Source organism: Canis lupus, chromosome 9 (genome assembly GCF_048164855.1).
Source record: "Canis lupus baileyi chromosome 9, mCanLup2.hap1, whole genome shotgun sequence".
In the NCBI taxonomy this organism is placed as follows: domain Eukaryota; kingdom Metazoa; phylum Chordata; class Mammalia; order Carnivora; family Canidae; genus Canis; species Canis lupus.
In genome coordinates, this window is record NC_132846.1 from 7745040 (window position 1) to 7761568 (window position 16529).

The 16529-nt window shown below is 37.7% G+C and overlaps 1 protein-coding gene and 1 long non-coding RNA gene across 7 annotated transcripts in view; one reads left to right on the plus strand and one right to left on the minus strand.

Annotated features, from left to right (window-relative positions):
• NOVA1 (NOVA alternative splicing regulator 1) overlaps positions 1–8799 on the minus strand; it is a 148692-nt gene extending 139893 nt beyond the window's left edge. For 2 of the 5 annotated variants that reach the window (XM_072838086.1, XM_072838085.1), the window contains exons 1-2: positions 7847–8799; positions 5855–5998 (exon numbers count right to left, since the gene is read on the minus strand). In XM_072838086.1, coding sequence (XP_072694187.1) covers positions 5855–5998; positions 7847–7982 — 280 coding nt within the window. In that variant the 5' untranslated portion in view covers positions 7983–8799. Of the gene's footprint in view, positions 1–589; positions 687–5854; positions 5999–7081; positions 7459–7846 lie in introns of those variants that run through there. The other 3 variants (XM_072838088.1, XM_072838087.1, XM_072838089.1) reach the window with 3 other exon arrangements.
• Positions 8800–8970: 171 nt separating this feature from the next.
• The window catches only part of LOC140639745 (uncharacterized), a 66554-nt gene continuing 58995 nt past the window's right edge, over positions 8971–16529 (plus strand). For both annotated transcript variants that reach the window (XR_012036355.1, XR_012036356.1), the window contains exons 1-2: positions 8971–9168; positions 11501–11550. This is a non-coding gene — a long non-coding RNA (uncharacterized lncRNA). The remainder of the gene's footprint in view (positions 9169–11500; positions 11551–16529) is intronic.

The following is a 16529-nucleotide window of genomic DNA, read 5'->3' on the forward strand; positions in this document are numbered from 1 at the left end:
TACAATGGGTTCTTTCTCCTATAAGGATGAATAAATGTGAAGCTAAGATAATAATAATAATAATAATAATAATAATAATAATAATAAATTACAATGTACCTCCGCTTATTTTTGTTCACTCATGATTTGAAAATGTACTTGTGGGATAGGGAAATTTAAATACTTCTGACGTAAGATTATTTTCTATTTCTATACAACATCTCTTTTTTTGGTGGATTCTATCAGATTCATAGAAATCATTTTAGTTTCAAATGTTTCCATACAAAGAAGTTGAAAAGCCGATACCATATCTTTTAAGGACAAGATGAGGAAAATGGAAATTTCATCAACTCAAGCATCAGGAAGTACTGAAAAGTACTGCTTCATTTCTTGCATGTTGTGTTTTATACCATGACACTTCAGTCTCTGAGGGTCAGGTTAATTAAGCTCCATAGCAGCTGCAGTGCAATGTGAGACACACACTGCTGCGGTTCCCACCAGTCCAGTCCAATTACCTGTAGTATTCCAACACTGGACAAGTGACAACCAACCTCTTCTCTCTAGTCACTTGCTCCCACTGGTCTACTGATAAATGTTAGAACAAACTAACCTCTTTTTGGAAAAGACTGCAAGCTGAATGCACCTGCTGCAGGCTGCAATGATGAGTCCCAGAGAGATGTTTGTCAGTCAGATCTCTGCAGATGTTGTTTAACTTTATGCTAGAGCTGTATCCAAAGATGGAAATGAGATGGCAATCAAGCACAAATCTCCCACCCTTGTCCCCCCAATTTTATTTTGAAAAGCTGCACTTGTTCATAAAAGTGCTTTAAAACAACTCTACTAAACTGAAAACAACTAAGACTAAACACTATGGTAAAAAATAGTTTATTAGGTACTGAATTTTAGGTAACAAGTGGCGTAATTGTGTTTCAATAAGTGTTATTCATGTTATTGAAAAGCTTAAAAATTAATTCTCTTAAGCCAAAGCAAAGCAAAATAAAATAACACAGCTATAAAATAGACAAGTTTTCAATGGGTGGTTTATTGCTCGTGTTTTCAGTGATACCACATATTCCTAAGAGTTCCCAAGACACAGACTGTTTTTCCTCTTGTATATTATACAAAACATCTTCCATACATAAATATTGAACTATTGCACCAATTGCATTCACTACTTTTAAACTATTCCTGAAACCTTTTGGGGAATGATATTTGCAAGGCGGTGTTGTTAGGTATACTGGATTTCCTTACAACGTCACATATTTAAATGAGTTATTTTTCCAAAATGCAGAAGGTTTCAAATAGCAAATACCAAAGTGACACTGTACATTGTAATTCATGAAAACACCAACACTGTAAATGATGTTCCACAACTTACTAAATCAAGGATAGAAGATATAACATCAGAACAAAATTAAAAAGAATCAAATAAATGGAATACCTAAGATTTTTAATGCTAATTCCATTTTTCTAAAAATTCTATGCTACTAACTAAATATTTGCTTACATGAGTTAAGTATCAAAATTGTATCTTTTGGGCTCTACATTTTAACATAGATTGTGCTAAGCCAGTTAAATTCCTTCACATGTTAAGATTTCCTGTTACTTAAAATGAGAAATAAAATATTAAAAATACAGCAGATTTTCGGAGACATTAATGTCCAAGTGAAAGATTATGGTTCCTCCCCCAACTGAGAGTATAGAGAGACAAAATATAAAGTAATCCACAACAGGTAATATGACAAATATAATACCACAAGTTTAAGATATAAAGAAAACCATATTATGTATTAGCAAATCTTTGATCACACTAAAATCAAAGGTATAGCATGATGTAATGATAACTGTCATATTAAACTCAACAATACTAGAAATTAAACTGCCTAATTTTTCCTTTTTACAACTATTTATCTACTAATTTTGCCTTAACATATTTATCAACAAATTTCTAAGATGCTTTCCATCTAAAGTGTTTAGACTGCAACTTTTAAAAGCTGTAACTAAAGTATTCCTTTTGTACTACCAATATCATAATACTCTTCCTTCAACAATATAAACAAAAGAAGTGACCTATTTTAAAACTTCATCAACTCATCTGATTTCGCAAAAAATGATCATTTTTCTGCTATACAGTCCCGATCCTAAAAGTTAAATTGGCCACTGAATTCTCCCCATGTTAAAATTAAGGCAGTGTTGGGTATTTCCTTCACTAAAAGAAAAATTCACTTACGGTCTGCTTTTTCATGAGTTTTAAAATTTTAACATATAAATGGTTTGTGATTTAAAAAAAAAAAAAATCACCCAAGTTGGACAATGCTAAGATTATGATATAATAAATCTAGGAATATAAGTTCAAATTTTAACTTAAGGACCATAAAAAAAAGTAAATACATCAAATGTGATCCAGTTTCATTAGCATAAATATGAAAACAATATAAGAAACACACTAATATATGCTGAGATTATAGTGAAGTATTTCTGTTTGATTGATATAATGAATATCTCTACTATCATACAATGGAATAACAATAGGTACATTACGAAATGTTCTAAAATCTAAGGCACACATGAAAATACATATTTTATAAACCCTTTAGTATTCCCAACCAATAACGTATTCAATAAGTTTTTGGATTATCTATGTTAACCATGCAATACTTTTAACATATAAAATCAGTCTATTTATTAACAAAAACTAAACACATCTTCAGATGCCAAATAAAAGAATAAAAGAGAACACTATCGCCATTCTGAAAATGCATTCAGTAATATATTCCTCCAAATGAGAAAGCTGTTTTTTACTACAAAGCAACAACTTTAGGGAACCCATTTATAAAAAAAGATATATAAATAAATAAGCTATTTTAATCAAGTAAGAAAAAAAGACATATTCACAAATCTCAGGTGGTAAGTGTTCTGTAAGATTTAGATTTTTAAAAAGATAAATGAATTACGAAGCACAGCAAAAAATAAAGCATGTCTACTTGCAGATCTTTTCTTTCTGATTACAGTAATTTAAAAATGCACCTTACAATCCTGATCATACAATTTCCCCAAATTATTTTACTATGAAATGTGAAATATACAATGCAATATACAGTTCTACAAATTCTAAATCATACCAACTAATGTGCACAAAATGTTTTCTTGATTTCAACCATAAATATTAAAAATTACTCAAAAAAGCAAGGTTGCTTAAGATATTTTAAAGACACAGGTTGAGCAAAAAAAAAAAAAAAAACCCATAAAAAAATCTACAAATATGATAAATATGAATAGACTATATTTGCTCTAATAAAAACAATGGACATACATTTGAGTTGAAATTTGTTAAAATATCCTCAAAGTGTGGCTGTAGTCTGCATTATATATTCTACAGAAAATCTGTCTTACGTACACCAGTATTTTAACTAAACCTTCTGAACACAATTACACTGTTTCAAAACTTAGGTAATTTGGGAAAATCCATTAGGTTATACAACTAAAGTACACTTTTCCACAAATACACTGTCTTACCAAATGAGAAACAGAAAAACTCTTCATGAAATAAAACATTAAGCATATTCATTCTAATCCAACAGGAGTCATAAATGCATACATGAAACACAAAAATGGGCTTCCCAATAAATTACTGCATAATCCTACAAGAAAGTCCTTATAACTCGGTGACATAAATCACGTTTTTCTAATTTACTTCGTCTGAGATGAGCAGGTAGTTATCCCTTAAATATATCTGAGTACGAGAACTTGAAAGTAGCTCAGAGGCTGTTATGTTGAGGAATACCAGGACCTTGGATAATTCCATAGCCTTGTGGTCAAGTGTAAACAGAAAGACCATTAAAATTGGAGTCTATCAGAAGAAGAGAGATGTATCTGTCTGAACAGGTAATAACCTAGTTAATATCATATTTAAATAAAAATTGTTCAGAATTAATACAGCTTCTTATTAATTACAGGCTTTATTTTATCCTTAAAATTGATTCCAGTGTGTACTTGGTTTCCACCTGTTACAGGCAGAGGATAAGCCTTCTTTTATCCAGACATTTCAAATCACATTTGATCAGGTTACGTCACTACACACACAAAATTTTGTTCAACGCGTTCCAGCTTTCCATTTTTTCCAACGGATATTCTTGCTCTATATGAATAACATGCCTCAGAACTATAAATAAGCAATTTCAATGTAATAAAAAAAATATGCATAACTAAGTGGACTAAAAACAAAAGATCTAATTCTCGGTGCACCCTTTCCAACCCACTGAAAATAAACTATATTCAAATGAAAAGGCATTTAATTTACTATTTGGAATATCCTTGATAAACACCAATTTTCTGTAACATCCCTGCACATCTGATACCACCTCATGTTTAATGCAGAAAAGCTATTTCATTTTCATCTATTGACAGTGAATTTAATTTACCATTGCAGCTCTTTTCCTAGAACTATCACGTTATTAATTCTGCAATCAAGCTCTTTTGAGTGCTTTTATTTGTACTACGGTTTTCACAATTCCACATTGATTTTTTTTCATCATAATATATCTTTTAAACATACAATCGTGAATACGTTAGTAAACTTTCTTAACGCATAAGGAAAGTTTCAGAGACAAGGAAAGCCATCTACAAAACTACACTCACAGGAGCAAACTTTCAAAGGACAGCATATCTAATAAATTACATTTCAGTGTAATATTTGTAGTGTTTACCAAATATACTACATTAATTTATATAACTAAATGATATTTTCAACCATCCTAAACCTTATCTAGCATAATGGTCCATTTTATACCACCAATCAATTGGCTATGAAAAAGAAACCCTCTGTTAAAGAACCCTTACTGAAATTAGATCATTGAAAGGAAATAAGCTTTTTTTTTTCCCCAACAGGAAAAAAAAAAAAAAAAAAGGCAGTATCAGTTCCCTCAGCATTGAATAAATATTTTTTATGGCCAATAAAGACAAAATAACCCAAAAAAAAAAAAAAAAAGGCAGAAGCTACACCTGGGTAAAAGCAAATCAGTTCATGTTTTTTACCTAAGAGAATACTATTCAATTATGCAGATTTTCCAGTTAAACTTAAAGTCCATATACTGAGTACCAAAACGATAAAAAAAGAAAAAGAACAAACACGCAAAACTATGTAACACTTGAAATAAAAAGCACACACTGAAAAGTACAAAATATATATATATATATTATACCACCTAGGAAACTTGCCATATTCCAGTAGGTTACAGTACCACACAACTGTTAACATAATTTAACCCAATACAGCTCTTCATAACACAAATTCTTAAGTATTATTTTACTTCTTACATAATAATATATTTCCTTGTCACAATTACATTAAAAACGCAGTATTTTAAAAATCTGAAGAGGCAGCACTCTTTACTTCACTCCAGGGCCAACAAACAAAGCAGTGAAGCAGAAAGAGGTACATAATGGATTTAGAAGTAAATGGTCCATTCTTTAAGAAGCCTTCCTACCCCCACTTCTGAATTCACTCTAGACTAATTGTCATTACAATGATGTCTGAAAACTTCAAAAGAACCCTATTTCCTGATGCCAGCTGTCCACGTTTCTATCTTTAAATTTTAGAGTTTTTTTCCCTAATTAGAAAAAAGTATTAGAAGTAGTATTTAGAAATACCCAAAAGATGCACCTCGTAATTGTTCTTAAATCAGACACAATATATCGACTGAAACAAAACATTAACACCAACAGTAGAAATGTACTTTAGGATTTTCCACAAATACAACATATAAATAAAGTCTATACTCTTAAGAATTTATCTGAATACGGCACACAACACAGGTAGATGTTCTCTTTCTTTCCGTGGGGATTTATCAAACAATCTCTTCATCATTGCACCTACCTGGGTAAAAATCTTTGGACTTAGACAGCTTGATGGTGGCTCCAGTTTCTTTTTGCAACTGAACAATTGTCTGTCCTCCCTTCCCAATTATAGATCCAGCAGCATAACTAGGTATGAGAACCTTTAGAAAATACTGGCCGTCTTCTGAAAAATGCAAAGAAATATACTTGGTTAACATGATAATTTTAAACTTTGTATCCCCTCTCCACCCTCAAGAGGGAAAAACAGCAATTAAAACCTAGGGCATACAGCTGCAGGAAACAGGGGGTTAAATTTTTTCAAAGAACAAAAGTAAGCCAATTGCAATGAAAAATAAGTAAGTACTAAATGATTCCCATTTTGTAGGATTTCTACTTTCAAACTTAGAATTAAAAACTAAACATGTTCCATCATTTTGCAGCATTGTAGAAACTGATGACTAAATTCCAGTTGTTATTCCAAACATGGAAGTCCTCCAATTCTATCTGTGGTTACTATGGTAAAATGAAATGAACTGACCCTTTAACAAAACTTCGGAGATTTATATGATGACAAATCTCCACTTAACACACTGCGATATAATAAATAAGTAAGAGGGCTGTAAACAGTGATGAGCTATATATATATATATATATATATATATATATATATATATATATATATATTGGTTTGACCCTAGCAAACACCTAAGGACTACAATTAGCCATCGCCTATATTCTACTTAAAGTATGCAAAACAAACATTTCTCCCACCAAATAATCCACCCAAACTGTAGGGTGTATTCCAAGCCTGCAATAACTGCCAGGAAATAACTCAAAGTGATGTGAACTGGCAGATCTAACTAATCCTGGGGTATTTCTTTAGCACTTCTTAGTCTAGCATGATCTCGTTTAAGCTCATTAATTAAAGGACCTTAAGAAGAATTCTGCCAATACTAAAAAGCTTAGGAGTCATTTATATCAAACACACTTAGAAGTGACCCGACAGATTATGTTAGTTCTCCAAAATAGCCACCACGATTTTTAAAGCGGAGGGAGTGGATGACCCAAGAAAGAGTGAAATGAAATGTTTTCGAGAATAAAGCCAACTCCATAAACTTTAATTTCCGACAAACTGATGGAGTCTTAAAATAGGAAACAGCCCGGTAAATCCAGCTTCCTCCTGTGAATAAACGTCCCCGGTTTTTGCGGGTGTGCCGTTCGCAAGACCCCCATCCGTCTCTAGTGTGCATGCTGTGGATAAATTCACCTCTGCCTCGATGCATTGGGTGCATTGTTAGGATGACTCCAGTGCAAATGAAGAAGCGATACCGGTCCCGTTATAACTCATCTTCCCAGGAAGCGCAGGATGTTAAACTAACAAGCCACAGTACCAGACACCCCCACCCTCGTATGCACACCTCTGAAGACAAATCAATGAGACATTTGCAACGACAATCTAAGTGCGGTAAGAGCATGCACTCGTCAGGATTTTGCCTACTACTTGTGGCCCAAAGCAAGGGGGATGGAGAGAGGAAAAACTCTCCGGTGCCCCAGTCATTTGCTATCCGCTACCCAAGTGCCATTTATTTATTTATTTTATCAGACTGTTAAATGCAGCGCGCATCTCCGGGCGGCCATCACCTCGCTCGGGGGTCATCCTCCTCCTCCTTAACGGACCCCCCGGCCCAGGTCTAGGATATTTCAGTGGTCAGTCTTTGGACCGATTAAAAGGAAAGATAGGTCTATTCCGAAAACCCGGTCGCCATTTTGATGAATGATAAACAGAGAAATGGAAATGTGTCCGGGACGGCGAGGTGCGGGGCAGGTGCAGGGGAGGGGGCGCGGGGCAGGGGCGCGAGAGCCGCCGGGTTCGGGCTGGAGGTGTCCGGGCCGCGGGAGGGAGGGAGGGAGGGAGGCCGGCGGGCGGGCCGGCGGGAGGGAGGGAAGGAGGGAGGGAGGGAGGGAGGGAGGGAGGGAGGCAGGGGCGGGCGGCGGGGGATGGGGCCAGCGGGGAGGTGGAAGCGATACCCACCGCCCGTATTGGTCCTCTTGGTGCTGCCGGCTTCAGGGGGGGCTTCCAGCGGCCTTTTCCGCGAGTCCGGCGGGTCCAGGTCTATGGGAACCCCAGTGTGGGTCCCGTTCTGCTGGATGGGAGCTGCCGCCATCATGTTTGCAGTTCCTGCCGCTGCTACGGGGAGAAGGTTCTCCCTTTTGTTTTGGCTTTTTTTTTTTCTTTTTTTTTGCGTTTGGGGTTTCTTAAGGTTTTTTTTGTTTTTCTTTTTTTTAATCGGATCAATAGAAATCTCTTTAGGAAAAAAAAAAAGCGATGTTGCTGGTTTGTTCTCACTGGGGAGGGGGCAGGGCTGAGGAGCAGCTGCAGTGCAGTGTCAGAAAGGAGACAGGGGAATGGAGGGGGTGTGAGAGACGGAGGGTGAAAGAAGGAGAAGAAAGGAGCGAGGGGGAGAGAGTGAAGGGAGAGGGGCGCGTGAATGAGCGGGAGGAGGGGAGCGGGGAGGACGGGCAGAGGGAGTGGGAGAGCGCGAGGGCTGGCGGGGCGCGGGGAGAAGCCGAGGAGGAGGGGAGAGTGAGGGAAAGAGTGAATGAGCAGGAGGAGGGGAAGGAGGCGGCTGCGGAGAGGAGCGGGCGGCGGAGGAGGGCAGGAGCCGGGAAGGAGCGCGGCGATCCCCGCGCCGCGCTAGCGCTGCGCTCGCTCCCGCTGCTGGTGCTGCCGCCGCCGCCGCTGCCGGAGCGGTTCTGCCGTTGCCTGGGCTGCTCGGCGATGCTGCTGCTGCCGCCCGGTCTCGCTCATTATTTCTCCCGCTTGTAGGGGGGGCTGGCGGGGAGGGAGGGGGATGGCTGCGAGGGGAGGGTACGGAGGGGTTGAGTTCGTAGACTCCCACACACTTCGCGCTCGGGTCCCTGCCTCTCAGCAGCGCCGCCGCCGCCGCCGCCGCCGCCGCCGCCTCCTCCCAGCGCCGGTGCCTCAGCCTGCGGGGGCGGAGGGGGCCGCGCCGGAGGCGGGGGAGGGGGTGCGAGCGAGTGCGCGCGTGCGCGTGCGTGTGCGCGCGCGCGTGCGTGTGCGCGCGGGCCGAGCGCGGGCCCCGGGGGCGCGCGCCGGCGACGGGGGCGGGGCCGGGGCCCGGGGCGCTCCTGTGGGAAAGGGGGGGGTGAAAGGTCGCCGGGCCGCGGCAGCACGGCTCAGGCAAACGTAAGCGGCTTGTCGCAGACACCGAGGGGTCCGAGAAACACGCTAGGCTAGAAGGCGGGAAGCGGAGATTACTGACAGCCGTGCTAGCCAATAAGATGGGAATGTAAGGAACGCTCTTCAGGCCCCTTCCCAATCAGGACCCTCGGGTAGGAGAGGGATGAAGGGGCGGGGTGGGCGCTCCGGCGGCGGGGGCCGGGGTCGGGGCCGGGGTCGGGGTCGGGGCCGGGGTCGGGGCCGGGGTCGGGGCCGGGGCCGCGGCCGCGGCCGCGACGCTCTGGGTCAGTCCGAGAAGGGCGCTCGAGTGAGACGGCGTCCAGGCTGGAGGAAGACGCTTAACTTTAGGCTCCCGGGACTCCTAGGCACTGGGTACGCGAGTCCCTAAGAGTGAGGTAGAGGACAGCGAGCGTGTCAGCGCACCGGCGGTTTTGTGCGGGTGGATCTCGTCCCAGGAGTGCTTGTTAGTGGCACTGGGTGACCTCGTCGGGGAACTTAGAGTGCCCCTCGCCGCCTTTAATCCTTTCGGGGGCAAGCCAGGTCGTAACTAAACAAAGCTGGGTGCGGGGGTCTTCCCTTCACCAGGCGCCCATGGGCAGGCAGCTAAAGACCCGCAGCCGCTGAGTGGGCACAAAACTTAATCATTGAAGTCTGAATGCAAACTCCTTGCAATGTGCACAGCTGACGACGATACAGATCTTGGGTAGACAGGGAATCTGAGCCTCAAGTGTACAAAGCTACAGGAAAAGACCAAAATTACACAGCTACAGCGGACTCTGCAAGTCAGGAGAGACTCAGTTTACGGATCAGTAAACTGATGCACGCGAGTATTTTGCTCAAGGTCATCTGTCAGATTGCTCGCCTGATTAATCAGTGTGCTAGGAATCACGTAGGGGTAATCGGGAAAACATGGGCTTTGGAGCCCAAAATCTAGGTTTCAAGTCCTTGCAGTCATGTTCTAAAAGTGTCTTGGGCGAATCCTCTAACGCGTTGGCTGTTTATTGAGTGCTTACCATGTGCCAGGCCATCCATTTTACATGCAATGCTCTTTATGTGCAGTACATCATAGAGTTATTTCTGTCCCTATTTTACGAGGCAGTTTAGGTTTAGAAGTATTAATAATTCAAAGCCACATAGGTATAAATATTGTCGCAATAATTCAAACTCAGGTCTTCCTGAGTCCGGAGTCCGTCCTCTGGAATATTGCAGTACTCCAGAGCTTCGGCTCCTTCGCGCTTAAAAACGGGGGCTGCAACCCTGCTTTCCACAGGTCTTAAACGAGTCAAATGAGATAATGTAAGATGTGAAATGTGTTGTAACATGTGAAAAGGTATAAACATACTCGCTGGGTTCCTAGAACAAAGATGCTCCTTCCTCGTACTTTTCACTACAGCCCTTCAACCTGAATGATGGCTTTAGTAAAAGCTAGCATAATAAAGAACCTCACTGCAATCCTATATTCTATCCAAGAATACCTGCGTATCTGAGGCAATAACCAAAGAGAATAGAATAAAATTTAATTCCTGACAGAGAAGGGAATGGAAAAGAATACTAACCCTCCTTACAGCATCCCTTTATTGCAAGGAACATGTAGGCGGCATTGGGATTTCTGGTGCTTTTTAAGTGATGAAAGATAGATTATAGCCCACTGAATAAGGGAAGAGATAACAGTTTGGGAATAAAAGTTCATCTGGAATTATGAAAAACACTTTGCCTCCAGTCAGAGAAGAAGATGTGCAGAGACTTCAAAGAAAGGGAAAGCAGGTAAGTTAGTACATATTGGGAAAGGTCCTGTGAGCCTTTAAAAAGTCCAGGATTTTTATCTGATATATGATGTAATAGGAAACCATGATATGGCCTTCATGACCAAAATGAAGAGGATTTATACACAGAATTGGATAAAAAAAAAAAAAAAAAACAACAACAACAACAACAAAAAAAAAACAAGCCACAAGGGAGCTGTGATGAAAGAAAATCAGGGTTTGGAATAAGTATGTGGTAGTCAAGATAGAAAAAGCTGATGCCAGACATTGTGTAATCAAAGTGTTCTGTGAAGTGTACCAAAAATATGCGAGGATGTTTTCAAATGAAAAATTAGAAAAAGGCTGGGATTTGCTACGAGATTGTTTTAAAACAGTGAAAGACAGGGGACAAAGATAATTCAAAAATGAAGATAGTTCAAAGCTATATTGTATTAAAGCTTGGACAAAGTATTCAGCATAATGTAGTTTTGAACTGGGGAAAGACTGAGACCTGGAAACTGATGTTAACAAATTTCTGAAAATAAAAATAATAAATAAAATATTCAAATTTCTGAAAATAAAAATAATAATAAAATAAAATATTTTATTTTAGAAAATATCTGTCATTGCCGTGTATAAGTTAAATTGAAAATGAACTTTCTAAGTTAAATTAGCTTCCTGAGAGTCATGACACTGTATTCTTATGATATTGATTTGACCCTTCTCTTATTTCCTTCTTTAGACTTAATATTTAAATGCTACCCACCATTCCATGGGGCCTAGAAGCAGAAGGTATGATTTTAAATGTGGATAGCATGCTTACCAATAGTTTATTTAACTCTGATATGCCAGGGATTGCAGAGACTATCCTAAGACCTGGTTGGACATCTAAGGGTCAGTTAGCTTATGATCTGATTTGGTCAATGAAGGTTATCAGAGAATACATTCTATTCTCCATTCTCTATTATGTTTTATTGTTTGTTTTTAAAAAAAAAAAAAAAACATACTTCTCCATTTCACACAGTGTATACCTCTGCCATTCTGATTAAATAGACACAAACATTTTCTCTCTTATTATGCATTTTTATCAGCTAATAAAACTGGAAAAAAAAATTTTAAAAGCAGCTCCCAGTTTATATAGTATGCTATACCTCTTTTGCTGCAAATAAACTGTTTGAATGATTTTTTTAAAAAATATAATAGAAATGTTTGACCTTTTAATTCTCTGAAAAGAAATATTTTATTTTTTAATTAACCAAGCAATTGGCACTGCAAATTTAATAATATTTTCTAACACCATACAAGAGAATGTGTGCTTTTCCTTGCTTAATTGATGAAAACATAAGCAACTCTGATAGAAAATGATATTAATCTGAAGAACAAAATCCTTGGTCTTTATTGGCTTTCAGAAGGGGTTCTTTTCTAAGTTTTAGAGTAAAATGGACATAAGATAATCTATTTTCAATAATAATGCTTGGATTTTTAGAGAAAACACAGATGGTCAATGTCCACAAATATTCCTAAGCCCATTCGCCTGCTTCCCCCCGTCTTTCTTACAGCGAGTCCTATTAACTATAGAACTTAATGCTGTCTCTACTTGAGTGTCTCTTCAGCCTATGCTTTGGGAAACTTTTCGGAGTTTGTGTTCTACCAAAATCAGATCCTGAGTTAAGTATTCAAGCACCAATAGTGTATTTTAGAAAGTGATTTCAGGAAACAGTAAGGATTTGGGTAAATGAGACAGGGAATGGAAGGAAGGCAAGGAAGGGTGAATTACCAAGCACGTTACACTGTGAGCAAACAGAGCTTAATCTTACTGGGATTCCTGGGAAACCATTTAAAACAGTAGCTTCAGAACTAGCCCACTCAAGGTGTGAGAAAACTGAGGTATGTATATATGCACCAACTCTCTTCAGTCATTGATGGAAGTCTTTTCCTAGGGTGCATTAATTTAATGCATGCTGGCTAGTCTTCCAATTGCCAGAGCTGCATCCTTTTCTGACAACTTTCCCTGGCCGCTGGAGTCTATTCTGCCCTTATACAGGCTGGAAATGGCTAGGGAATCAATACTGTGCTATGGACACATCCCCCACCATTGTGGAAAATCAGGCCACTTGTGCCCTGGGAGGGTAAGGAAATATGGGTGGGGCACTAACAGTTTGTTACAAATATCAACATAAGTGTATGAAAAAGAAAAACAGAAGACAATCTGTTACTGCAAACTATTGTTGGAAGGCCAAATAAATATGAAGAATTTGGAAAGCTGGAAATACTAAAAAAATTAAGATTTTATAAGTTTCACGATCCAAATATTGTAACCATTGGTTGTAAGAAGACTGAATATTTTTTTGGTTTTAAAAAAACCACATTTTTAATTTTTTAAGATATAGACAGGAAGAATCAATGTACATACTCTATTTTTTCATCTAATGCAGCACAAAGAAAATAGGAGCAAATATATACCAGAAGAGTTTATCACCCAATCCCACCTCTTGAGTTTGTATAACAAGTTCTACAAATAGACATATTGATTAGAAATACTTTTCTAAGATTGCACTTCTTAGAAAAATTATTTATTAAACTTTATCTTCTCAAAAATTCAAATTTTTATGTTGATGTATTTAATCACATTAATTCATTGTTGGCGAATATGTTTATGAAACAGTCTATGAAAGCTCACCCTAATTTATATGGAAACATAAGTGTGTTATTAGCATTATTCCAAAACATCCCCAAGCCTTAATATTCATCCCAATACATAAAGAGATATGTTAATATTAGAAAGAATCCTAAGTTTGTTGGCACGGAGTATATTTCCTTGATTTGTAACAGATCAATAATGTGGCATTTTTCTAAATATTATGAAATACATCTTTTCACACTTACCTTAAAGACAATAAATCTGAACTAATACTTTATACAGTGCAACAAAAAGAACCTTGTGATAATTGGTACATGATTATGTAAATAGTAAACATTAGGAGAAGTTGCATGAGGGGTATTGGGGAATTTTTATCTTTGAAACTCTTCTGTAAGTCTAAATTATTTCAAAAAAAAAAAAAAAGTTGAAAATAAAAAGAACCTTAAACTGATAATCTGGTTCGGACTCTTACCTACTCAGCTTTGCGATCTTGTTTATGACCATAGAATCTTACAAAGAAAATTGTCAATATCAAAATGCATTAACATGTATTTGTAAATCTGTTAATGATACACATTTTGAAGGTATAAGTACTTTAGGCACAATGGAAAATGATATACCAAGGAAAACAATTTTGATACTGTAAATAATATATTTGATATATTTATTCTCTGTTACATTTTTAAAGCAATCACTCATTGAAATCTATAGTTAAAAATATTTTATTGGGACGACAATCCAAAACGTGACAGTTCCATCTTTTAAACTATTTGGATATGAAAAATTGCTGGAGTAAAAACAAATGATAAAGATGATAAAATGAGAGAGAAAAGTTAAGAAAAAAGAACTTCAAAAGTAGATTAAAGAAGTTGTAATTAACTAGTATTCATATGTAATGTCTACTAAGTTGAAATCACTTATTTCTTGCATCCATAAAATACCTTCCTCTACACATACTTTATTCTGATGCCTAGAGTGATCCTGAGTTTCCGTTTGTTCTGGTCCTGGCTTAGGCCATCAATACCTTCAAAATTGTCCTAATTTGATAGTAAATTATATAGTGACCCTTATACACTCAAGAGTTTTGACTTTTTGTCTGCTAATTATAAACCTAAAATATTTTTTATTCATCAGATTCTTTTATATGGCAATTTCTCCATGAGTAATAGTAGAAATGTTTATTATTGTTTACTCTTATATTACATTGTGGTGTAATAAATTAGTATGTTTCCACATCCTCTAGGCTTCATGATGTTTTATTCCCTATCTATACTTTTTTTAGTTTCAACTAAGCTAGAGATCAAGAACAGAGGTAGAGAGTAGGAGGATAGAACTTCAAAATTTATTTTTTCACATTTGAATGTGGAAACAATCATTTTGATAGATTCTTTATCAGGAAGTACTATAGCAAGATGATGTGAATTGAAGAAATAGACATTATAAATATAATGAAATATATCTTCAAATGATAAACCATTAGACCCACAAACAGCATCAGGGAATTGCATACATTATGGATTATTCAGATTTTCTGAGTGTTTACTTCCTGCTGTTCAAATAAGCCTTAGTCCTTCTTGAATTCTAGACAAGGTTTTTACAACTCTAGTCAAGACTACTTTCTAATGTAGTCTGCTATTTCCACTGCTTATTACACGTCAGATAATAGGAAGTTCCATTTTTCTTATAATAATGTTACATGTGTTTATAAGTACAAGAAGAAATTGGTATCCTTGTATATTAAAAAAAAAACTACATTACCATACTCTACCTTGCTGGATTCTGCCTCGCTATTTAATCCTTTGGTTTCACTGTGTAAGCATTTCCGTGGTAGGTCAGAAGTGTCTAATTGACTTCATGTAATTCTAAATTATTTTATCCATGTTTCATTTCATATAATTGAGAATGTGTAGGGCTTGCTTATTAAAACCTGCATTTTACATATGGATGTTAAATGTCTGTTGTGCAGAAAGAAGAGGTGCAGGGTGTGTGTGTGTGTGCGTGTGCGTGTGTGTTGTAAAGGGACTGGGTATAGCAGATCTACCTAATGTCTGAAGGGAGGCTAGAAAATTTAGTAAATGCATAATTTGCTTTACTTAACTTTTTCCTCTCAGAGTCAAATACTTGTAGGCTTTAAGAAAAATTATTTTTTCATTTTTATAATGGAAATTCTTATTCAAAAGGAGATAATATAGTATAATGGATCCCATGTACTGTATACCTACCTTCAATACTATAAACTTCTGATCAATCTTGTTTCATTTAACCTCTTTCTCAGGCTAATTTTTAAAAGTATTTATTCATGAGAGACACAGAAAGAGAGGCAGAGACATAGGCAGAGGGAGAAGCAGGCTTCCCATGGGGAGCCTGATGTGGGACTCAATCCCAGGACCCCGGGATCATGACCTGAGCCATAGACAGACCACTGAGCCACTCAACCACTGAACCACCCAGGTGCCCCTCTCAGGCTAATTTTGAAGCAAATTCTATCATTAGATTTTTATTCTGAAAAAAGTATAGCCTTAAAATAATCCAAAATACCATTATTATATTGAAAATAATTGACAAAAACTCATTATTATCAGATATCCAGTCTGTGTTTAAATTTTCTGAATGTTATATGAATAATATTTTTTACATTTTGTTTAAACCTCTACCCAAATAAATACATTACAACAGGTTCATATATTACTTAAATCTCTTTTAATCTATGTCAGTCAAGCTTCAACCAGAGAAGCAGACTAGTAGGATATATATTTTTTAAAACTTTATACACACACAAAGATACATAGTGATAATGATATTAAGGGAATTGGCTCACACAGTTGTGGGCTTTGGCTAACCAGCCCTGAAATCCACAGATGGACACTCAAGAAGCAAAGCTACAGGAGGAAGGGAGAGCAGTTGCAGGCCCAACTATGCTTTAAGTCTCTGATTTTCAGAGACCTACTTGCTTTGATGGCTACCACCTGATTAAGTCAGTCCCACCTACGGTAATCTCCCTTTTAGTCAAATAAAAATTGGAAATTTAATTATATCTCCAAAATCCCTTCACATCAGGCCCTAGACTACTGCTTAATTGAATAACTATAAGAAGTTGTATATATCCTGCAAATGGCTGCTGCTTCCTCTC